At 36.4% G+C, this 24,635-nt stretch overlaps 1 protein-coding gene across 1 annotated transcript in view; it reads left to right on the plus strand.

The window, feature by feature from the left end:
• LRRC49 (leucine rich repeat containing 49) overlaps positions 1–24,635 on the plus strand; it is a gene marked incomplete at its 5' end in the record, with an annotated part of 46,995 nt that overhangs the window by 1,759 nt on the left and 20,601 nt on the right. Inside the window, 6 exons of the mRNA XM_010009838.1 lie at positions 1,353–1,452; positions 2,349–2,549; positions 4,361–4,427; positions 11,546–11,689; positions 15,609–15,670; positions 21,520–21,667. Of these exons, the coding sequence (XP_010008140.1) occupies positions 1,353–1,452; positions 2,349–2,549; positions 4,361–4,427; positions 11,546–11,689; positions 15,609–15,670; positions 21,520–21,667 (722 nt within the window). The remainder of the gene's footprint in view (positions 1–1,352; positions 1,453–2,348; positions 2,550–4,360; positions 4,428–11,545; positions 11,690–15,608; positions 15,671–21,519; positions 21,668–24,635) is intronic.

Here is a 24,635-nt window from a genome sequence, read left to right on the forward strand (position 1 = left end):
TAATAGATCATTGTTGGGAAGCCCCTAGAAATATTTTCCAATATATAATATATGCACTTAAATACCAGTTTTTATGAACCCTTTTTTAATGAGGGGGCAGGAATAGGGATCTTTGATACATGTTTTTAGGAACATGACATTAGAAAAGTCGCTGTACTTGCCATCCTGTCATGTTTCAGACTGATTTTTAGGTTTATTGGCTTAAAAACCTGCAACATAAGTCATTTAAGGCTTTTGCAGCAATGTTATTTGATTACTTTTGATCTCAATTATTTTTTTTCCTTTCAGTTTTATTCGCTTTGAAGGATACATAGAGAATGTTGATTGTTATATTTGTTTGTTAGAGTAGCTAGTGATAAAATTAGAAGGTAGCACTGAAAAGGTTCTAAATTGAACAACAAACAGATTTACTTAAATAGATATCTTTTCTAATGGCATATTCTGGACACCAATGAACTCGCTCTGTATAATAGTAAAGCAGTTATCTTTGTATATTGAAGAATTGATGTTTTTCCATTAACACATTTGATTTATTTGACAGAAAAGAAAAAGAAGGGGGGGGGGGAGCAAACTCATAGGAGATGCTCTATTTTTGTGATAGTATTCATGCACAGTGTTCAATTTTTGACAGAATACTTTTCAGTGGATCATTTTTCCAAAAATGCCAGAGCTCACAGAACATATTTGTTGATTTATCTGGCAGGCATTTTTAGTCCTCCTCCTTCTTCCCCCCTGTTTTAACAAAATATGTGAAGATAGATAGCTTAGTCAATATGTTTTAAAGGGCTGCCTGTTCCTTGGTAATGGAGTGAAATATAATACCAGTGATTACAAGTATTGCACACACTTACTTTTAAAAGACTTTGCATTTGTTTGTGGCTCACTGGGACTGTTTCAGTATTTTGGTGTTTTAGTTTCTAGTTCTATCAACATGTATTTGATCTGTGGCTTTCAATTCATCTTAAGTTAGGTACTATCTTCTTCAAGTTCGGATACTGCAATTGTATCACTTTATGACAAATTATACAACCTTAGCTTAAAACATCATTGGGTAATTCTAAGCAAAACAAAACCATCTATGAAGTAATCTGCTTACAATAAATTGTTGAGAAACATCTCATAAATGGAACAAATGGATGTGCTTTGGAAAGAGGATGTAAAGGGATGTAGCAGGAAAAAAAGGTACCGGAAAGAAAACTTACCAAGTACTGAATGAAGGCAAAAAGCACTTTCCTGTTCTGTGTAACTTTTTACTTTTAATAAGGAAATAAATCCTGCTTTTATTATCTGTAGGTAATGAAATGATTTTACGAAGTAGTAGTTTATATATTCTCTGTATGATTTTCTGATAGATAACACAAATTTTGGGAGCAGTTCATCAATAACATTTCCTGTATTGCATCGTACTGCTGAAGAAAAAATACTGAACTCTGACAGACTTACCTTGGAAAGGTGAGAAGGTTGTGAAGCATAAACGCGGTGCCTTGCAACTCTTGTGTCTGATGGTCTGAAGTGATGAGTATCCTGGTAATGGCTGTGGTCAGTGGTATAAATGGTGGGTTTGGTTTTGTCTGTTTGAGAACTGTGTCCCATAGAGAAATTCTGTGTGAGTGTCCTGGTGATGAATATATCCATACAGCAGTCATCTAAGGCAGGGCTTTTCATTGTAAACTAAGGAGCTAGCTTAAGTGTCAAATGCAAGGTCATGAAAATAATGTATAGAAAAAGGTTATGTCTCCATTAGTTCTAATCCAGCGTATTAACTGTAGAAGTTTTTGTTCTGTTGGGGTAAGGTTTGTGTAATCTAAAAAGTTTTGTCAGGTTAGTAGCACTTCTTCTGGAATAATCCTAAAACAAGAATAATTATTTTCAGCACAATTTCCTGTATCTTTTACGATTTACCTGAACACTTAGGATTACACGTGTTTATGCTTCAAATGTAAAGTTCTGTAAACCAAAGAAAAATTGCATAGACATAGAATACTATAAATTGTGATCTGGGCAAGCTGCTATAAAAATCTGATGAAAAAATAGAAAGTTGGCAGGCTGCATCTGTTGAAATGTTATGTTGTCACAACATGGAACTTGTATGTAGCTTCCATGTAGCATGCAAATCTCTAGGAGGACAGACTTTCAAAGAATTTTGGAGACACTTCTACTATATTTTCATGCTAGGGGGTTGTGGATTTGTTTTGTTTTCTAGAGTAAGGAGTTAGTGCCTTATTTTACAGAATTTAATTAGCAAACTAATTAAAATACTTTCTCGGTTCAGTCAGAGTGGGTGAGTAGAAGGTGGATTACCAGTTTGTTACTTACATGTGGGGTTTTTTGTTTCATTTTCCTTCCAGGCAAAAACTGACAGTGTGCCCAGTTATTGATGGGGAAGATCTTCGCCTTTTGAATTTCCAACATAACTTTATAACCCGGATCCAAAATATTTCTAATCTGCAGCATCTTGTTTTCTTAGATTTGTATGATAACCAGATAGAAGAAATAAGTGGGGTTTCAACTCTGAGATCCCTAAGAGTCCTTTTGTTGGGAAAGAACAGGTAACATTAATAAAACTAACTTAAAGCACCCTACGTCTTTATGGTGTAGCAGCTGTGATCTATTGCTCCGTCTGATACTTGCAGAGTTTTGGAATTTGGTGTCTGACCAGTGACCTGGTCCCTAACACTAGCTAAGTGTTAGGGATCCCACTGAGGAAGCACACAGTTTTTGCTCCTAATGTTGTTCAGGAAATTCCTTTCTTGTGTAAGCTTTAGCAACAGTTTTGTTTCAATCTAGTCTTCTGTTCTGATTGACTATTTAATATATGTTCTTAGATTGTGTGCCAGGTGGAATCTCTTTTCACATCATGTGCAGTATTTGTTGATTCCTTAACCTATGAAAAATATTTCTGCCGGATGTTTTCATTTTAGGGAAAAAAATCAGGCAGAGGAATCATGGATTTTATTGCTTATTTATTAATTCTGTTCTGTTGGGAGATACAACATGCTAGTTGTATTACTTTCTGAAGATACAGTTGAAATCCTGCAGCCTTTAATGGAAGTATCTATGGAATTGCTGACCCAGCTAAGGCTTGTGCTTTGATTTTGTTCAGTTTTCTTTCTTGCTTTATATTCAGTAAAGGAAGAACTGGTAAACAAACTTCAGTTATGTGCAGGTTACAAAGAATCTATCTCCTAATTCAGCCTGTATTCAAAACTGGCAACGTACAGTTGTGCAGTATCTTATTAGAGCTGTCCTGGGTTCAGCTGTAAACAAATATTTTTCTGCTTCCTAGTAGCTGGTGCAGTGCTGAGTTTCAGCTTTAGTCTGAGAACAATGCTCCTAACACACTGATGGATTAGTTGTTGCTAAGTAATGCTTATTCTGATCAGGGGCTGAGCTAATAGCTTTTATATTAAAAATCTCACCTGTAGAAATTAACTTAGTGTATAGCAAAATATTGGGGCATGGGAACAATAATTTTAAGGAATTATTCTTAGAATCATAACTACATCGAGTGCTATATGGTTTGTTTACATATAAGTATGGTTTTGAGGTAAGTTAGGACAAGACTTTCTCATAAATGATTACAAATCAGACACAGCTGCTAGCAATGTGTTTTCAGCTTGGTATATATGTGATCTTTGATAAGTCTTGAAAAAAATGCATAATACACATGATGTTTAATATCATCGGCCAGTAGATGATGCTGTTGAGTATATAATAACCTAGGTTTGGAACCTGAGAAGATAGGACAGGACAGAAAAGTTTTAAGACAATGAAGTTGTACAGAGTGAGCAGAAGTAGTGACAAATCTTGAGGTTTGTATTGTCTAGAAATGGCCAGTGGCTTTCAGTTTTGTTTTGCTTGGGTTTTTTTTCAGTTGGTTGTGTGTGGTGTTCTTTTGTTTGTTTGTGTTTTGTTGTTTGGGTTTTTTTGGGAGGTATGGGGGGTGGGATTCTGCGTTCTGGTAGCAACTCTCAAAAGCTTGTGTTGCTGTAGTCTTTCTGGTTTGGAATTAGCTGTTTGCCAATAAGAATGTGTGGGGGAGTTGTTACTATTATTTAGATATCTGGATAGGTTGATTGTTGACTTTGTTTTCTAGTGGTGCAAGTATTCCTCCCTTTTTATCTTCCTAGAAGCACTGTGTACATACTGCTGCTATTACATCAATGACAGACAGAGAGGAATGTGATAGTCATTCATTTTCTTTTTTTTTTTTTTTTTTTAATCCTGTTTCAGAGCTTTGTTATTGTTCTGTTACTCTGGGTAGGCAGGAACAAATGGCTGAGTATTGTATTAGCTAGAAAATGAATTCTACTTTTTATCTAATATGAAAAATAATTATGTCACAATTGAAATCCTGCAGAATAAAGAAGATCTCAAATCTGGAGAACCTAAAAAATCTTGATGTTTTAGATCTTCATGGAAATCAGGTACACTACAATAACTTGATTAGATGTTGTGCATTTCCTGTGTCTTTTACTCAACTCCTGCTTTTGAAAGGGAACTGGTAGCAAATTTTGCAACTCTTGAGGTCACAGATATCAGTAAATCAATAAAAGGTGATATGATGTTATTCTGAATCTTGGTATCAAGTCTGTTATACTTTCAGCATTGTACTTCTGGAAAGTTACAGTGATTAAAATGCTGAGTCGACTGAGTATAATAGCCCTCATACCTACAGAATAGTAATCTAGCGTAAGTAGTTGTGGTGTTAAAGTAACCTAGTCTTAGAAGTCATAGAAAAATTTGAGATCCCATTGGGTTGTGTTGTTCCTACTGTTGATCTTACAGAGCAAGATCCCTTACGTATCTGTTGAAGACTTAAATTTGTACAGGAAAAAGCCCAGTGGGTCCAAGCTCTTGATTGATTCATGCTTCTGAAGGGTCTTCAGTTGCTTAATGTCTATTCAGTTACCCCAATTTGACACTAAGCAGTCATTTCCATTTCAAGCGGTGCCTAAAGTTTTGACTGTACTAAAGAGGAGAGGAAGATTCTTGGCTAATGGCTATGTCAGAAGCAGCATTGTGAATTGTGGGCCAGCCAGATACACTATTCTTTTATAAAATAAATTTAATAGATAGAAAATGTTCCATAATTGAGCTGTTGAAAACAAGGTATGGTTATTGTGACTATATGAGACCAGTGTGTGTGTTTTCTGGATTCCCTTTCTGAGAGTTTTAATGTCTTAACTGATTTCATTGTCTTCTTTATTATACAGTTGCTTGACTGTGCGGAATGGAAATGCGTCTGTACGAGTCCCTTTATGTTAATTAGAACTTCATTAGGAGGTTTGGGCGTAGTGCCCAACCAGCTGGTGCTAGATCAGCTTCATAGGACAGGCCTGCTTTAGTCCAGAGAATATAACAAATCCTGTATCAGGAGTTAAATCTCTGGAGCATAAGAAGTGCTTTTCTTTTTGAGAAAGTGTAAATCATAAATGTGCATTTGAAGGGCACGAGTCATAGAATCCTGAATGGGTAGGCTTGGAAAGGACTTTGAGATCATGTAGTTCCAACTTCCCTGCCATGGGCAGCAGTGCTTCACACTAGACCACCTTGCCCAGGGCTCTGTCTAGCCTGGCTTTTTGTCCTTCTATTAATAAATTATCTTTCTGTTCCTTTGTAGTTTAAAACTATGCAAGCTTTCATATTAACTTTTTTTCTTTTACCTGTCTGTCTTCAGCAGCTTGGTTTCAATTGGAGGTTTTGCCTCTTGAAGTTGCTGTGTCTTAGTTAATAGAAGACGAGGACACGTCATTTTTTAGTTGTAAAGACAGTTCTATTAAGGGAAGAATATTTGGTGAGCGATCTTCATTGCAGTAGAGGATTAGCTGAGTATTTGTGGCTTGTACACAGTTTACTTGCGATAAGAGTGAACTTACATTCAGTGATTCTGGTATCACTTGCTTTCCTCTGTAGTCACATAATTCCAGAAGGCAATTTAACATGTTTGTTAGACTCCAGTAGATGAGAAGAGTTCTGTAAGTAAAATGCTACCATTTGTATGATGTTGCCTGGCAACAATAACTTTACTGCTACAATATACTATGGAATATAAATTGCAACAGTAGTATCAGTGCTTATAATACAGAACAGAGTTTTTCCATAGTCTTTGTTTTCATGGTTTGGCTTGTCTGATGTCATTAAATAAAACCCATAAAATCCAGTGTAGCAGGTTATAGCAAAATCCAGTAAATCCTTCTGATGCCTTTTGGCAAGTCATGTTACCAGATTGACTCTTTGGTGAATGTGGTATTACATGATTCTTTCCAAGGATATTGAAGGTGCTCACATGTCTGGCAAAAAAATTTATTCTTTTAACTACCATTTTTCCTCTTTATTATTTATATATCTTATGGGACATATTTACAATACTAAGATATCTTGTGTGTAATATCCCCAACGCAGTATCTGACCAAATCTTTTTCATTCTTACTTCAATAGTTTTAATTCACTACAAGAATAGTCTAAGGTGCTTGTAATGATTTTATTTTTATTGGTGTTCAAAGCTATTTTTAATAATGCAGAGTATCTCTTAAATGTTACCTGTGATCCCAGGTGATCCTTGAACAATGAAATCTCGTGTACAAGTTGTATTAAAGATAGTTGAAATGCGTTAGGCTAACAAAAAACGTGAACTCTCCCATAATGCACAGTATTTCTAGGTAAAGTAAGAAATCTCAGCGGTCTCTCTCAGTGGATACAGAATATAAATACTCAAATAGGGTATGTCCAAAATATGGAGATTATTAATCTTATTTTCCAAAAATAGTGCTAGAGTCAAGCTAGAAATTACTTTTGTTAACATTCATGGAGTAGTAGCAGTTAAGAGGAAGGCTAGATTCCTGGTTTAGTCTTAATCTTCCCTCCCTCTTGGGGTGTAAATCAGTCCCATAGATGGAATGCAGATTGTGAAACTTAAAAGACTGGAATGTTTCCAAGAGGTTGGAGGTGAGGAAAAATAGGAGGTGGAAAATTTCATTTTTGTTCTCTTCTGGGAAAGTATTTTGATTTATTTGGGTGCTGGGTTTTTTGGATAATATGGTTTGGTCTGAACTTTAAGACTTCTCCCACCCAAGTGAGAAATGTACTGGTGACTGGATGTGCTTTAAAACATTGAGGTACAGTATTCCACAGTGCTTAATAATGAAACTTGTATGACACTTATTTTTTGAAATCAAGCTTTTAAATGCATTAGTAATTAAAGAGAATACCTTAGTACAATAAATACCCAAAAGAAGGTTAACACCCCCCCCCCCCCAAAAAAAACCTGTAATGCCTAGTAAAATGTCAACATGTGAATTCCCTTCTCATAGTACTGCTCTCAGCCTGGTTTTCTTCATGATTTAAAAAGGCTCTTGGTTTTAATACTGCTCAATATAAAATGGTAAGAAAATACAGCATTTTAATAACATTTAATTTTTATGTAGAGGCTCTGTTTCTGTGGTTATTAAAACACTAATACGGACATAAAATACCACATCAGGGATCCACCTGTCTAAAAAGGGCAAGAGAATCTTTGGCAGCAGGCTGGCTGTTTAATGCACAACTTTCGTTTAATTTTGAACTGAACATTTAATTTCCAAACAGTGTGCTTCTAAGCACTCTGAAGAGAATGCTGTTTGTTGACTTGATCTTTGTTGTCAAGGTAAATAGTATAAATGGTATGTGTTTCATATACATTCTTTTTAAAACCTTTTTTGTTTTAGGTAGGGTTAAAATGGACTTTACTCCATTTCCAGTGAACTAATGCATTAAAGTGAGTCAAGTTGAAGTCTTTATTTAGAATGAAAAAAAGTCTATTCATAAAAGAATGAATAAAGTCTAACTTCATTTAGAATGAAGTTCACTCTAGAATGCTTTACGTTTTGAGAAGTTGTTATTTTTTTGTTTTGTGTTTAATTCTGTGAGTAATTTTCCTTGCCAAAAGTTAAAGGATATAAGTAAAAGGGGAAAAAACCAAAAAAAGATCAACTTGATTTTGTTCAGGTATAAACTTTCTCCAGTAATCTCAAAATGTGTGTAAAAAAGTGAACTTTTGTGTAGTTTAGTTATTGATGATTGGGGTGCATAACCATTTTTTCTGAAATAAATCTATTTCATATCTAAGTGTTCAAACATACAAGCAAACAAGAAAATAGTGGTTTTGTTCAGTTCTGGCTTGTATCCAATCTGCACCTAATAGCATGTACTAAAATCTGGTTTCTCTTCATATGTTGCATGCATAATTGAAACAGCAAATCCAGTAAAGTTAATCTTAAAACTTAACAAAGTCATAGAAGTGCAACTCTATACATTGCTGATGAAATCTTTATCTTTGTATTAGCAGTAAAATGCCAAGATTAATATTCTACATTGTGGCATGCTGTAATTCTAGCTAAGCAGACACCTGCAGAGGTCTGTGCTCTTCATGCTGGCCATCTGCTCTTGGCTTTGCTTTTACAACTCTTTCTGTCTAAATGTCTTGTTCTAAATGGAGGTATTTTCTGTTCCTTCAGCTGTAATATTTTTGTATCCTGATAATTTTTATTTTCTGCATATGATACCCATAAAAGGATGATGCATAGTAGTTTAAGTAGCAGTTGAATCAAAGGTTGGTTTAAGATGTTACCTAATTTTGTTTTTGCTATCTACTTCTTTATGCTTGTTAATTGAAAAATTGCTGAAATACTTTTTATAGCAGCATATTCAGGTCATGACTGCCATAGGCTTATATAGATATATATGTATATATCTATATATGTATACATACGTGTGTGTGTTTGTGTATATATATGTGTGTATGTATATGTATGTGTGTATATATATATATATATATGAAATTTACCAACAACAGTGTTTTCTCAAACTGTTAAATAACAGTTACCTTACATTTTCTCCTTTTCCATGAACTTCTAGAAGCTTTCTGGAAGCTGGCATGGCCAGACCTATACTGGTCTAAAGCATCAGGAAGTTCATTATCACTGGGAAGGTGTGATACCATTCACCATCTTACTTGTCTGCATCAAAGGGCTGTTGGCAGCTTAGAGGAGGAATGGTGTGCCTGAGTACACAGTGTTGAAGGGACCTTGGGGTGGTCCGGCAGATGATCATTCTATTTGAAAGGGAATTCATTATATTTGTTAGTAGCTTTGTGCACTATATCCTTGGATGCTCTCCCACACATTATGGAAGGCTGAAGTCTTTTCCACAGGAAAACCTGCTGCCTTCTTTCTGCCATATAGCATGGGTATTGGCAAGAAAATGATAGGAGTATCCCCCTTTGCAGTGGCAGTACTACATCTTCATAATACATTGCTGTTTGCACATCCTCCATAAATATCTGGATACATGCTGGAGGACAGATCCCAGAGCGCCATCAGAAATATGTATCTGGATAGAAGTCCTTGAATTGGTCACTGTGAAACACAGCAGGAAATTAATCCAAGTCATGTCAACAGAGTAATAAATAATGCCGTCATAAACCAGTTACGTTTCTAGAAGTAAAAAATAAAATTAAGGGGCATTAGCTATTACTGCTCTTTTTATTACCTTGTTTTGGGGTTTTTTTGGTCAATATCACCTGAATCTCTAAAATAAGGTATTAATTTTGCACCCAAACCTCAGGCAGCTGCCGATTTAGTGTAGTTCAGTCACTTCAATTACTCCATTTTTCTAATCATGGGAAGCCATGAATTGCCAAAGAAGTGCTGGGGACTGTTAAGTAAATGTGCTGTGTATCCAAATTAAGGATGCTGTTGCTTTCTTTTCTAACTTCTGAGTATGTCTTTCTGGTTCCAGCAGTTACCTGCTTGTAAACTTCCTTACAAGTTCTGATTGCAGAAAAATTGCTTTCTTCTTCAAAGGGCTGTGGCTGCTCCTTGCCCCTGACTCACAGCAGGTTCCTGTTCTCGTGACCTGCTGGGAAGTCTGTCTGTGGAGCTACTGTAGATAGAACTGTGAATGCCGCTACTGGGTCTTTAAGATGCACGAAGGGAAACTGGTGCAGAGTTCTGTGATGTTAGGGAGATAAGATGCCACATATTTTTGTAGCATAAGTACCAGGAGATTTGGAGATGTGTTTGAGTGCCTTTGCAGACAAATTAAGGATCAGCGGTGCACAAAACTTGCTAATTTTAGCATAGCATGATGTCATCAACGTTGTCTTAGTTCTATGGTGTCTTCAAGGTTGCTGCTACACAACAGCACAGCTGAAGTAGCCTACTTTCTGATGGTAAGGAAGGAAGTGTTGACTAATTTTACTGCTGAGTGAGGTTCAGTATATAATGGTGTGCAGTTCCCATTTCTGTGAAAGTGTAAGTTAGCTCCCTGAAGTAATTAGCCTGTCCCCAAAGGCTTATCTAAGATTTGAGGGTTTTGCTATTATATGGATCATCTCTGCCTCTGCAGAGGGCTTGATGTTTGCTGTCCACTAATGCAATGCAGCTCAGCTTAGATTAGAAGAGTTGCTTTGCCATCGAATCATAGAATCAGCTAGATTCAAAAAGACCTTTAAGATCATCAAGTCCCACTGCTACCCCAGGACTGCCATGTCCACCCCTAAGCTGTTGCACTGAAGGCCTCATCTGCATGGTTTTTGAACACTTCCAGGGATGGTGATTACACCACTGCCCTGGCCAGCCTGTTCTATTGCTTGGCCACCCTTTTGGTGAAGAAATTTTTCCTAATACCCAGTCTAAACCTCCCCTGGCACAGCTTGTGGCCATTACCTCTTGTGCTATCACTTGTTACTTGGGAGAAGAGACCAGCCACTTCCTTGCTCCATCCTCCTTTCAGGTAGTTGTAGAGAGCAATAAGGTCCCCCCTGAGCCTTCTCTTCTTCAGACTAACTAACACCAGTACCCTCAGCTGTTCCTTATCAGACTCGTGCTCCAGACCCTTCACTAGCTTCGTTGCCCTTCTCTGGACCTCCTCCAGCAACTCGGTATCTCTCTGGTAGTGAGGGGCCCAGAACTGAACACAGTATTCGAAGTGCAGCCTCACCAGTGCTGAGTACAGGGGGAGGATTGCTTCCCTGATCCTTCTGGCCGCACTGTTGCTCATACAGGCCAGGATGCTGTTGACGTTTTTGGCTGCCTGGGCATAAGCTGGCTCATGTTCAGCTCTGTTAGTCAGCACCCCCAGGTCCTTTTCTCCTGAGCAGCTTTCCAGCCACTCTTCCCCGAGCCTGGAGCATTGCGTGGGGTTGTTGTAGGCCAAGTGCAGGACCCAGCACTTTGCCTTGTTGTTTGCCCGGCACAACACACCTTGGCCTATCGATCCAGCCTGTCCAGATCCCTCTGCAGAGCCTTCCTACCATCCAGCAGATCCACACTATGACTAGAAAGATATTGGCGGAGTAAATACTAGTGCTTAATGTCTAGCAGACTGTAGCTTGTTTTCAGCAACTTATGACATGATTATCGTGGTTTAGAAAAACACACAAGAAGCACATTATTGTAATAGAGTTGATTGTTTATGTATACTTTAAAAAAAATTTACAACATTTATCTATTGTATATCTATACAAGCCACAGTATGCATATTTATAATTATGCCTCTTTCACAGATTACTAAAATAGAAAACATCAGTCATTTGAATGAACTCAGAGTGTTAAACCTTGCCAGAAACCTACTAACCATTGTAGAAAATCTTAATGGACTGGATTCACTCACAGAGCTCAACCTTCGTCATAATCAAGTCTCTGCCATAGTAAGGAATAAAACTCTTGTATATTTCTCTTTTTCTTCCTTTATTTTGGTTTTAACAAAATGCACTGTTAATGTAACTTGTCTAAACCATATCAGCATTTCAGATTTGTGAAATTTTGTGGTTTCCTGTCTTGTGTTGCTTATGTTGTTCTGCTGTGACATTTAAGGTGAAGCAAACAGCAGTTTATTTTTGGTGTTATTTTGTTTAAATGTGATCAGATGTTAGACTTGATAACCTTTAAAGGTCCCTTCCAAGCCAAACTATTCTGCGAATCTATGATGGGTTGTAGTGATTCACATCTTGATAGCTCATGATGGTTCTCGGGGGGAGGACCACGATGTGCCTCAGATTCTGAAGAAGCTTTGGGGTTCTAACATGCACATGTAGATACTTTTCTTCCATAATGTTTCCTAGAAACCCTCACTTTATTTCTGTAGCTTAGCTAAGTAACCAGACCATCTTAAATTTCATCATCTTATGACTGTTTCTGGGGCAAATGCAGAGAAAATAGGTATTTCTCTTAAAAGCAGAATTTAGCATTTGAAGCTTTAACCTAGCATTGTAAGTCTTTAAGTTATAAAAATTAAAGCTTTTCACTTCGCAATTTAAGAGTTGCAGCTCAGGTATGGCAAGTAGCTTATTGGAACAAGCACTTCTTAAAATAATACAGTAAGTCTACTTAAGTAGCTGGCCCTCATCATTCCTTTAGTTCGCGGTCTCCTATTGCTGCTGAGCCTTTCTCAAATCTGCTGGTTTTCTATGCATGAATTGTTTTTACACTTCAGAAAAAAGAAATTTTTGCTCATTAGTGATTCTGCTACTATACTTTCCCTCTGTATCAGTTATGTTACCTAGAACTCTCTTCCTTACTTGTAGTTGCTGCCTTTTTACTCCTCTCAGGCATAGCTCATATTTGCTCCTTCCTTCCTGTTGTCACAAATGAAGAATCAGCATGAAATTTAAATTAGTGAGTTACAGGCTTGGGCTCTGCGGTGCATCTCAATGTTTTAGTCTTTCCTGGCCAGAGGCAGTGTTTCAGAAGATTATATTTTCTTTAGGGAAGTACTTTATTTTGTCTGATTGTTTGTTTTTACCTGGGTTAAATTCTAATGGCTTGGTGTTTTGTGTGTGTGTTTTTGTGTTGTTTTTTTATTGCGTGGTGATTTTAGCAAGTATGACACTAACTCTCCTTCCTCTAGAGAACTCTTAAATCATGTGAAGTCAAGCCTTGGACACATCATTATCTCTGAAACCTAAAGTGAATCATTGTATTTTTCCTAAAATAAAATCTCTTTCTTATTTTAATGGCAGGTGTTGTCTTTTTCTCTGTGTAAAACAATGTACGTGTATTTATTTGCTACTCTTTTTTTTTTTTTTTTTTTTTTTTTTTTTTTTTTTTTTTTAACGTTACTGAAAATCTAGAAACAAATATACCAGTTTATGGAAAGAATATCCAAGATACTGTTATATTATTGCTGGAGTAGTAGGCAATATAACTTGAGTAGTTAAAGGAAGGGGGGTTACATTTCTTTGCTTTAAGATGAGGTTTAGGTTTTCTTATTGTGTCATTTTAAACATGATATAGTTATGATGCAGCACTTGAAAACTTTCACTCTAAGTTCATTAAAGAATTTGGTTTCTGCAATTTAGTTTTTGGCCCGTGTTTTAGTTACTGAGTTACTATGACAACACTATCATTATGAATCAAGCTTTTTAAACTTGATTATTTCTTTAAATGAAAGAATCTAACATCAATTTTTAAAAGTTTGCTATCCGAAAAAAACATGAAATAAAGTCAATATAATTTAATAACTTTCAGGACACTTTTGCGAGCCTTCCTTGTTTTACACACACACACACAAAGTCTATTGTTTTTGTGAAGGAAAGATACCGCTTGTCAAACAAAATGAGGTTTCATGCTGAACTCTGTACCCGTTTCAGTTTACTCTATTGAGTAATTAAAGCTATCCAATGTAGTTTGTTTAAACACTGCCTTAGATTAGCAATCTTGGGACCATTTTTTGTCTTAGAGGTATTCATTAGAGACTGGAAATTCATGAATCATAAGTAGTTACTTTTGTAAGAATAAACTGTAGTTTGTCCAAAGCTGTAGGATTTTAAAAGGCAGTCCTGAGGCTTGATTTATAGAAGAATCACATTTTATAGGACTTAAGTATCTTCAAGAAGTCTGACCATTCTGGAAAATAGCAAATGCATGCAATAAATGATTACAAAGTGTCTCATGTGGTATCAAAAGCATAAATCTATGCATACCATGAATTATGGAACATTTATCTATCTTCCATCCAGTCATGAATTGGGGTCCACTGTTAGACAGATCTGCTTGATTGCTTTGAGGTATTAAAAGCTTAAATTTCCAGATTTTGTCACCTGCAGCTTGATCTTAGATTTAAAGGAGGACTGGTCAAGGTGTTCACCATCTTGTTGCAAAAGAACTCCTGCCCTGTATGAGTCCACTGCTTTGTATGACTGAATCAAAGCTGAAGAAGCTGGAGGCTTTTCTTGTTTTTTTTCTCTTGCTGTCACGCCTATGAGACTTGTGATGTACTTTACAGGACAGCAGCGTATGCTAGTTACAGAAATGTGTCTTCAGGAGAAATTACTTTGCATTCCTCAATGCAAAATTCTTCCGTTAGTTAAAATTATTGCTACATAAGAATTACCGTGCACAACTCTATAATGCCTGTCTTCAAACGTACATTCACCTGTATCATGCTTGCCCACTCCTTTAAGCATCAACAGTGAGAGTAGCTATGGGACAGAGGGTGTGTCCATACGGAATTCTGTTGTGAACTCAGTCTTTCCATGGTCTAATCTGGGAGGATCCAGAACAGCTCTGAGCCAGGAGTTTTGCATCTTCAAGCCTGAGTGGGTAAGCACTGCTTGGTGCGTGCAGAGCTGTGCCTCCCAGCAACACCTGTTAGCTCACATTCACTCTTTCATTAATTGCAGCTATACAGTTTGTTTAGAGCTGTCTTGTGCTCGCCTCTTTGGGTAGAATGAACTGTTTCTGTTTTTCGAATGTGATGTAGACATGTCACGAATCAAATGGAGGGAAGAAGGGCAGTAGATGTGAGTTTGTGGCTAAACTCAACGTGTGCTTCCCTGTGGTGTAAGTAATAGGTTTATGTCCACTGGTTGCAAATTTGAGTATGCTCCTTACTAGCATAAGGAGATGGAGATATATAACTGAGGGTTGAGGTGTGCAGTCTGAACAGTACATGAATCACTGCAGACCATGCTGTGTGGCTGTTATGGATTTATATTTCGTAAATGAAGTTTGTACTTACTTGATATGTTCCATCTTAGTAATATTTGTTACTTGCTGTTTAGAGCTTTTATCGAAAGGCCTTTAGTAACATATATTAAATTTGATTACTCATTCTGGAAAGTCATTCCTTATAAATTTTAACTGTAAAGGTGACAGTCCTCCAGGTCATTCTTTGGCAGAAAAGTCATTGCTGTTTGGTGCTGCATTACACTTCAAAAAACCTTATTTCAGCATAGTCATGAAATAAGCCTTTTATTTTCTTCCTTTCTTTCTTTCTTTTTTTTTTCTTTTTTTTTTTTTTTCAACCAGTGTGTTTATCCTGCAGCTTAAATGCTGAGGCAGCATGTTGGCTTATTTCCCTAAAGCCTGTTCAGAAAGCAGCAGCAGCAGCCTTATCCTCTTTTCTTTAACATCATTTGCTTTGCAAGTGATGCAGCTTGTTCTGCAGCGTGGATATCTGCACTGAAACACTCCCTTGCAGTCTGCAGCAGGGAGAAATGGAGCTGCAGAAATCAATGTTGCAGCAAGGTTATAGCATATAGAAATGATTGTATTTCATCAGGGAAAGTAGAGAGGTTCAAAAGCTACTTTCAGCTACTGAATTTATGCTTCTATCTTTCCTTCTAGAAAGATGTGGATACTTTGCCATGTCTCCAGCGTCTCTTCCTCAGCTTCAACAATATATCTAGGTAAGGGAAATAGCAGTTTGCTTCCTATCAGTTATTTAAAATATACTGTAGGAGCTGTATTTCATTAAAATTAAAATAAAACACTGTGAGTGCAGATACTATTTTTTCCCCTAACAGATGGCATAATCAAGCCATTGTGTATATTCTATTTAAACATAACATGTCTTGAAACCCTTTGCATTTAAATGTAATTGTACTATGAGAATTCTACCAAGAAACTTGTATTTTTAATTTTAAAACCATCATACTGTTTACAGTGATGATCAAAATTAAGAATAGTGTTGTAAATAAGTTTTGCCATTAAACCAGGTATCTGTTAAGCTAACATTACAAAAGGTACATATTATATTTAACATACCATCACTGTATTTATAGAGTTACACAAACTGCTGAGTCAGATTCTGCTTACAATGCTTAAATTATTTCATGCTTGTATTTGGCTTGCCCATGTATTAATAAAGTCTGAAAGGTGCGTTCATGTTTATTTCCCTTTCAAACCAGATGACAGAAGCAGACTAGCTCGTCTTTCAGAGCAAGGTTTCTATAGTATCAAGTAACTAAGTGCATTTTGTTATAAATAGAAGTGTTTGTCTTCTATGCCTTTTCATATTCATGCATTTTGGGAGTCTGCATTTATACCAGTGCCAATATTAAAAAACCAAAATAATGAAATAGTGCCTGCATTATCTTCAGTTGGATATGTCCTTTTTGCTATCCCTTAATCACCACCAGCCTTTTTTGCTTAGAATCAAATAATTTAATGTAGTATAGGGGAAAGATGCTTCATGTTCCAACTACTGGAAATACCATGTTTTTCTTGTGGTATCTGCTTTCTCTGTAAAATGTTACACTTGATGTGAGCTTTTATTGCAGTAGCCACTTGGAACATTTTAAGTTGACCTGCATTATGTTTTTTGCAGACAGCTCCAACCTACTTGTCTGTCTTCCTGATGTTCTTGAAGTACAAATGCAGTAGAGCTCCTTAAATACTCGTGGGTATTAAGCATTTAAAAAATCAGAGATTATTTGCAGGAATCTTTAATATGCTCTTTCCTTCATCAGTCTGCTTGTCTTCTTATTTTATGTTTTAAATCAGCAAAATAAAGAGAGGGGGGTAGCATTTTGCATCTCTCTTTCCAGAATTGAAACCTGCCTTTTGTTTCTCTTTTTCTAAAAAATGTCTTAGCTTGGCAAGAATGCTGAGGGGACTGCAGTAGCTGGCTCCCTTGCCATCAGGGAGCATCACTGCAGTCACTAGAATTTCTGAATCTCTTTAAATGCTTGGTATATTTTGCACAGTTTTCTGACTCCTTTTTCACATTAAGGAAGAAAAAATGTTTCATTTTTCCTGTGAGGTTTTCAAAGTACTTTTCTCAAACTTTATGTATTCAGTAGCTTGCTTCTTGGTACTGTATCATGATTTTTGTTACTCATTGGGGCTTCAGCTAAACTATTGATCTAATTTTATTTTTCATATAAGCTAGAAATACTCAGAACATTTGTGCAAATATATAACTTGGTTTTAATTTGTAGTTGGCATAGGTGTAAAAATAAAATCTTAATGTCAAATGAAAGACATTACTCTTCTATAAATGTTGTATATATATGTGGGTAGATAGGTGGGTGGATCAGTGTAACTCATTATCTACCAGTCATTATTTTAAAACAAAGAAACAGTTTCTTTTGGTGATCACATTTAGCTTGGGTTTTTGAAATAACATCTTTCTATTACATGTAGCAGTAATGAAGGCTGAAAGCCCATTACTTCCTGATTTTGACTTCTGTAGTAGATATGTCTTCTAACAGGAAAATGATTAAATATAAAAATATACTCTTGACCATCTGTTTTCTGGTATTTGGCTTGATACTATTTGAACTGACTGAAGAAGTTACATGCAACTGTAATACTAGTGAAATGCTGTGCTACATCTGAGCATTCCTATAACCCTTTTAAATGATTTTGTTATACATGGAAATGTTTGTCTTCTATGCCTTTTCACTTACCTGGGTTTACTCTGTGCCATAAGGTAATTTTAGAAGTTATTTTTCCTAGAAACAGCTGTGTCTGTTCTTTGTTTTAGATAGTCAAATTGATACAGAGGTGTTCCAGTTCATATCTCTGTAGGTGCATAGAGAAAATCTGCAAATGGAAATGAACAACAAAGTATATTGCCAAAACCTGGATATATTTGTATTACAGATTCATTAAAATATCTCATTACTGACCATTTTAAAAGTAGCATTTTTGAGGCAGTGCTTTCATGGGCAAGTCTTGCTGCTTTTTATTTTCCTGTGTCAGCAAAAATCCGTGAGTCTGAAATTGATACATACTGACACGAATATTTCAGTAGAAGATTTGGGAATACCTTTTAAAAATTGTCACTATTTGAGGCTCAGGAATCTGTAATGGATTTAAGCACCTATTCCTTTTTCCGCTCATGCCTCATAGGAGGACTCAGAATTCTGCTGCTTCTCTGCAGAGCTTTTAGTAAAAAAAGGTGTGTTGGCAAGATAATATAAGCTAAAACTGAACGTTGTAGAAGTTCATGCTGATCTGAAACAAAAGTAGTCCTACTTCTGGCTTCAGCCCAAAAAAATCTAGTTACAAACTGAAGGCATTCATACCTGATGGCTGACGGTAACATGTCTGTCTCTAGAACTAGTTATGAAGAAGGGGGAGAAATCCAATTTTGAATTTGTCTTGTGGTGCTGGGGAATTGATTACAGAAACTTTTCTTCAGGAAAGATACGCCACTGAGATTTAGAAAGAGGGTTATTGTTCATATTTCAAAATATGAAACCAGGGTAGACTATTTTTAAATCTTGGAAGCAAAATACATATTTTCACTGTTACACTGCTGTCCGGGCCACCATTATGTTGGTTTTTCATTTATACCTTTTTTCTTAGCAGCACAAAAATTTATAAATATATGGTTAAATACTTCACTAAAAGCAGTACAAGGAGAATGAAAGGTTGACTATGGTAGCTTCTGTTTTCATCAGTAGTTTAGTGGTTAGAAACCTGGGAATCCCCAAGTTTTCTTCTTTGAATATTTTTTGAATGTACAGTTCCCTCTTGGCTGTTCTGTCAGACTGTAGTGAGCATGTTGCCTTCCTTCCCATCTTCAGAGCTTTTCCCCTTTATGGAACATGCTTTTAAGAAGTCATTGTTACATATGTATAGAGAAGGAACAACTGTCTTTCTGAGCAAGTAGGCTGTAACAGAGGACAAGTGTTTCTGTATCTTGTTCTTGCCTATTGTGTAAATGTGAATGCATATTGCTGATGGAGGCTGAGCTTACACCACTCCAGAGTATTCTGTGGCTTAGTAATGTCACATTCTCATATGAGGCAGGAGAAGGGGATTTCCATCCCTTCTGGCAGAGGGGAGAATTGGATGCAGGACTCTGAGCATGCACACAAGATGTAAAACTGATCTGAAAAGATTTGCAGAAAACACTTTTTGATAATTTTGCCTAAATTCACAACTTGTGTCTGTGTAGGCAAAACTGCCATTTTAGCAAAGATAAATTGATCTAGCAAGAAAGAACAGGGAAGGAGAGGTGTTAGCTGTAGTTTGGTGCGGCTTCTGCAGAAGAAGGTCTTTTGGAAAGAGAAGCAGACATTCCATTCAAGATGATTGGCTGAGACAGTCTGAAACGGCATCATCCACAGCTGCTTTGTATTTCAGGAGCAGGTTAAAGACTCCTTTGTAGATAACAGGCTAGAGAGAGCATTGAGACATGGCCTCTGCTTCCCGTGGGGTGGTTACTGCTTGGCTGTGTCATAGCAGTCTGCGTGCTGGGAAGCAGACAGAAGCTTGGTTATAAAATTATGCAGTCTGTTTGCTAAGTGTGTTGTATTACAGCTTTGCTTGGCTTAGCATTGGGATGCCAGTGTGACAAGTAAAGTATATTAAGTTTTCTACCCAGAGTTTCTAAAGGTCTCTCTTTCATGTTCTCTTTTTCACATTGTCATACAAAGATGTGAAACAGCTATTTTGCACAACTGTTTAGCTCTAAAACTGGGCTGCTAATAGGGCAGCTAAAAGCAGGATGAAGCAAATGCATATGTGTTAGCTCTGGAATGAATGTTCTGGAGCATTGAGAATTTCAAAGCACAGCACTGTGCATAAGTGGAAGGTCTCGAAAACACTAGCAAACTTTGAACTTCTCTGTCATTTCCTGAAGAGATAAGTTTAATTAAAAATCTGTAAATCGTATGTAATTGCAAAGTCCTGTTTGGTTAAATGTTTAGTGGGAAGTGCTTGGAGTAAATATATTTAATGCTTTTAATAAATATATTTACATTATTTCGAACTAATTTTTTAGGACCAAAAAATCTCCGTATTTGTCACACAAAATGGAAATAGTTATCTTTTCTTATTCTAACATGTTTACGAGTTTGCTTTACTAACTTGAGAGTCATTTGGGAAGATTATCTTTTATCTTCAGGGCATATTGAGTATATATTTTAACTAATGTCTGCCTGATCTTCTGAAAATGTGGTTATGCAAGCTGGTTTGTGGAAAGGAAACCGGGTCATAAAAAGACTTTTTCAGGGATATCTCATTTCATAATCTGATATTCTGGTTTATCTGATGCCCTTTGCAGCTGAATGTTATTCCTCAGCGGATTATTGCATGCTTTTTTGGAAGTTGAGTGATACCAATGATAAAAGCAGTTGCCGCTTTATTCAATGGTAGTCTTTAACTTAAACATTCATACTACATATGATTTCTGATCCTTAAGTTCAGGGCATAATTAAAGTTTGGTATCCTTCCAAGTATTAATAGAGGAAGACTCTTCCTGCCACCAAGAGTAAGAAGAATATAACCAGCTGATGCAGTCAGTAATATTGTCAGAAGAATAAAAAAGTTTGCAGCAATTCCATATTTTCCACTTCAGAAATGATCTCTTATTTCAGAATGTCATTAAGTATTTGTCTAGTAAAGTGATCCTCTGTTTATATTTATGATCATCATTGATTCTTTTGTAACTATCAGATATTTTGAAGTTCATTCTCAAAACTACCCAGTCTAATTATTTCATGCTTTCCATTTCAATTTACTTAACTTTGTAAGACTTAACACAGTTTCTTAAAAGGAGTTGGGGATCATATTTATTTCTGTAAATTCAGCTTGTTTTGAAATCAAGTTAAATAGTTCTGTGTTTTTTAAAAATACTGTTTATTTGAACTACGTTCTTTCACATTCCATCTTCAATAAAAGGAACATGATACAAGCTGTACATTTCCACATATACTTTGTACAGGCCAGTTATTTTTGTCAGGAAGCCAAATCAGGTGTTGTCTAAAAAGCTGACTTGTTAGTGTTTGTAGACTGAACTCAGAACAAAAGTCAGACCTCTTTTGAAGATAATATGATGCTTCTGTTAATTGTTTTTCTTCTGCTATTTAATGATGTTGCAAACACCATTCTGTGGCATTCGTGGTTGGCTTTTTTTCTTGTATTTTCCATGGTTTTCATACTGACTTTGATGGCAAATACGCTTTGCATTATTTTAGGGTATTTTTAATATAAGCTGATACACACCCTATTTTAGGTGGGGTGTTTTAGGTAAAACTATACTCCCATAGTTAACAAGTTCTCCTTATTTTCCATCTATTTCTACCTGTATGTGAAGAGATTAAAAAGTTTAACAGCAGCAGCTCTTATTTCAAAATATTTCAAAATACTTATAGTTTGATTTCTCATACACAATATTGATGGGTGGGGTTTTTTTTCAGCACAGGTAAATATTAATGTTCTATCCTTAAGAACTAAAATCTTCCATCTCAAAATTATTCCTACGCTATGACATTAAAACTTTAAACTTTTTTGGTTACAGTTTTGAGGATATTCTGTGCCTTGCTGAGTCCTCATCTTTGTCAGATATCACCCTTGATGGCAATCCAATAGCTCAGGAGACATGGTACAAACACACTGTTCTCCATCATATGATGCAGCTCCGACAGCTAGATATGAAGAGGATCACAGTAAGAAATTTCTGTTTTCATCAAACTTGCTAGATTCTTAAATTGAGAAGTAAAATGTAGGGGTGTCTGTCTATGTATGTATATTAAAAATACCATAATTTTTTCTTAATTTATTATGGAGTTGAATGGTATAGAGACATTACAATACTGAAAACTTGAACCTTTTTTTCTTCAGTATTCTGTAAGGGCCTGCTTTTTTATTTCATTTTAACATGTTTACTTTGAAATGCTGAAATTCTTTACTTGTAAATACCGTGTGCTCAATTGCCAAAGCTTTTGGTTTGAACTTTCCCAACAGAGTCTTCACTGATTTGCTGTGTAGCTGAAGAGTGTTTCTTCCAAAGGAGTAGTCTGTTTATCCTTGAATTCGTGTTGTTAGTATCTTCTTTCACTTAAAAATCTTGTTGGTTTCTTTAGTCTGCCTCGCTAAGGAAACCTCGTGATCACACAATTCCTATGTGTCTGTATTTCTTCGTTAGCTAATTTCCTATTCATTTCTGCTGCTCAAGTTCAAGTAACCTTGGTAAGGAAGAGAGGACTTGCAGACAACTAAGTCTCTTACAGAATTCTTGAAAATACTCTTTAAGGTGGAGGATGAAGGGCAATCACTGGGGTCCTTATAGTTAAGTCAACTATTTTATCTCTCAGTATGGGAATAGCCATGCTAATTCTGTGTCTACTCAAAAGCGATGTTTAAGCATGGCCTTCTAAAAAGAGAAATTCATCTAACGGCAAGATAACAAATATAATATGCTTTACAAGCAAGAGCGTTGCAGCTCTCTCTCTTATGACGAGGTGCTGATAGAGATACCCTATTATAAGTTCTCATTTGCTTTGTACATGGACTGTACAGCATTATAATTGACCTGTTGTTTCACCCCATATCCTATTTTCCTGTAGTGAATCCACCATGAGCATAAAATAGAGCCAGTTTTGATGCAAAATATAACATGTATGTGGATAACATTAATTTTTAAAATAAAGTGCTTTGGGACATGGGAGTTTTATTCCCAGCATGAAAAATACTAAATACTTGTTTGTTCACAGGTATTCTATGTGTTGGGGTTTATTATTTTGTGGATTTATACTGATTTAATTGAATACTTGCTAATTACTTTGCTTTTTATAAGATAATTTCTTAGTATTCCAGAAATTTGAGTCACATGAAGAAAACGTCTCCTCCTTCCCCTCCATTTGCCCCTTCACCCATTTTTGAGAGGAGACAGATCCTGGTAGAACTCTCAGTGTTGGGAGAAACTGTAGAAAGCTCAGACTCTTTGTTTTTTAGACTCTTATCGGATCTGTATGGGGAGAATGCTATTAGAAATGCACAGCCATGGGAAACACTTATTCTGGGTTTACACCTTGTTAAACATCAGAGAGTCAACCACAAGACAAAAAGCCAGAGAAAAACAGGCTTCACCAGTTGTGCTTCTCATAAATCTACTTGTAAAAAGAACATTTTGCCTTCTTTATTTGCCTTCTGGTTTTGGAGCCATGCTGTTTTCTCCATGTGGAGGGTGCTTTATGTTTTCTCCAATAAAAGCTGTGTTACCCAGATAATCATATAATTTAAGAAACTCTGATTTTAAGACAAATAACAGGCATCATGAGGTTTGTGATAAAATTAGGGACTTGGCAATGCCAAATCCAGCTATTTTACCTAGTAAAGCAACATGCTGTTGCCATCAGTTGTAAGGGTAAATGTAACTTAGTGGGGGAATGGAAGAAAAATGCTGGGTATGTGCTTTTTCTGACTTGGTTGGTATACCTAAACTCTAAATTTCTGGATTCTTCTCTCCATTAGTTTGAAGAGCATCCAGACCATTTTGAAGTTAAGCGTTGCTTTGACCTGTAAAGAACTTGAGAGTTGGACCAGGATGTTGGATTTTTCTAACTAGGAATTCTTCACTGACCTGTTTAGAAGTTCTGCTTGAGAACTAAGTTTTACATAATTGTGACTTCCGCTTTTAAATACTCTCTTACTTGCTGGTTTCACTGGGACAAGAAAATTATTTCAAGAAAGAGTAAAATCTCAAGGATATTTTCAAAAGTTTGTAAGAGACTTTGAAGTTTTATTCATATTGGGTTTCAGGAGGGCGCATGGTCTTTGGTGCTGTGCCTTTTCTACTTGATTCTCTGGAGAAAGGGAACCTCAGAGCAAGTCTGGTGGCAAGTGCTGCTGCCTTAGGGAACTATTGAGAAACATAAAGCTGCCATTAAAATCAAATCCTCTGCACTTGGGATAAAACTTTTTTCTAAGTGTTCTAATATTTATTAAATCAGGGCAGATTTGTCTTTATTCAAGGGACTGCGTCACCTTATGACAACATTTAAATCCCGATCTGTGAGGAAGTTGGTGTTTTCTTAGGCCCTCTCATTCCAAAGCTATTTTGGAATGTAAGATTTAAACCCCTGAAGCATTGACCCAGTGGTGGTGAAATCACTGGAGGTTAGTTGCCTGTAATGAGTTTCACTGTAAGACTGAAAACACTTTTTCATTGTCCACACTAGAAAGTGATATTCAGCTGAAAAAAGCTGTCCACTTTGTATTGTGTACCTAAAACATTAATTCAGTGGAAATATTTTGCTTTCTCAAACTTCCACTGATGAATTCAGAAGCTTAAAGAGTGGGGAGGAGGCTGAATTACTGTGGCTGGCTGGATTACTGTGTGTTACCTGTGTTAACCATCTGTAACAGTAAACACCTTTAGTCCACCTTGACTGTGAGGTAATGGGATTAGATATATGGCTTATGTACCCTTGAAGTGTGTTACAGTCAAAGCAGGTTTGGGGTGCATAGATAGCCATTTGTGTTCTGTGGTTAACGTCCTATAATGGTTGTTTTTCTGGGTGCTAGAGCTTTTTAAATATGCTTCATAGTTTGAACTTCTGAAACAGTTAGCCTGTCCAGTGGCACTTACAGTTTAGCTGTGATGGATCTTTTTTCCTCCAGTCTTCTGTAACA

This window comes from Nestor notabilis, unplaced genomic scaffold, assembly GCF_000696875.1.
Source record: "Nestor notabilis isolate BGI_N333 unplaced genomic scaffold, ASM69687v1 scaffold7492, whole genome shotgun sequence".
Taxonomy (NCBI): Eukaryota; Metazoa; Chordata; class Aves; order Psittaciformes; family Psittacidae; genus Nestor; species Nestor notabilis.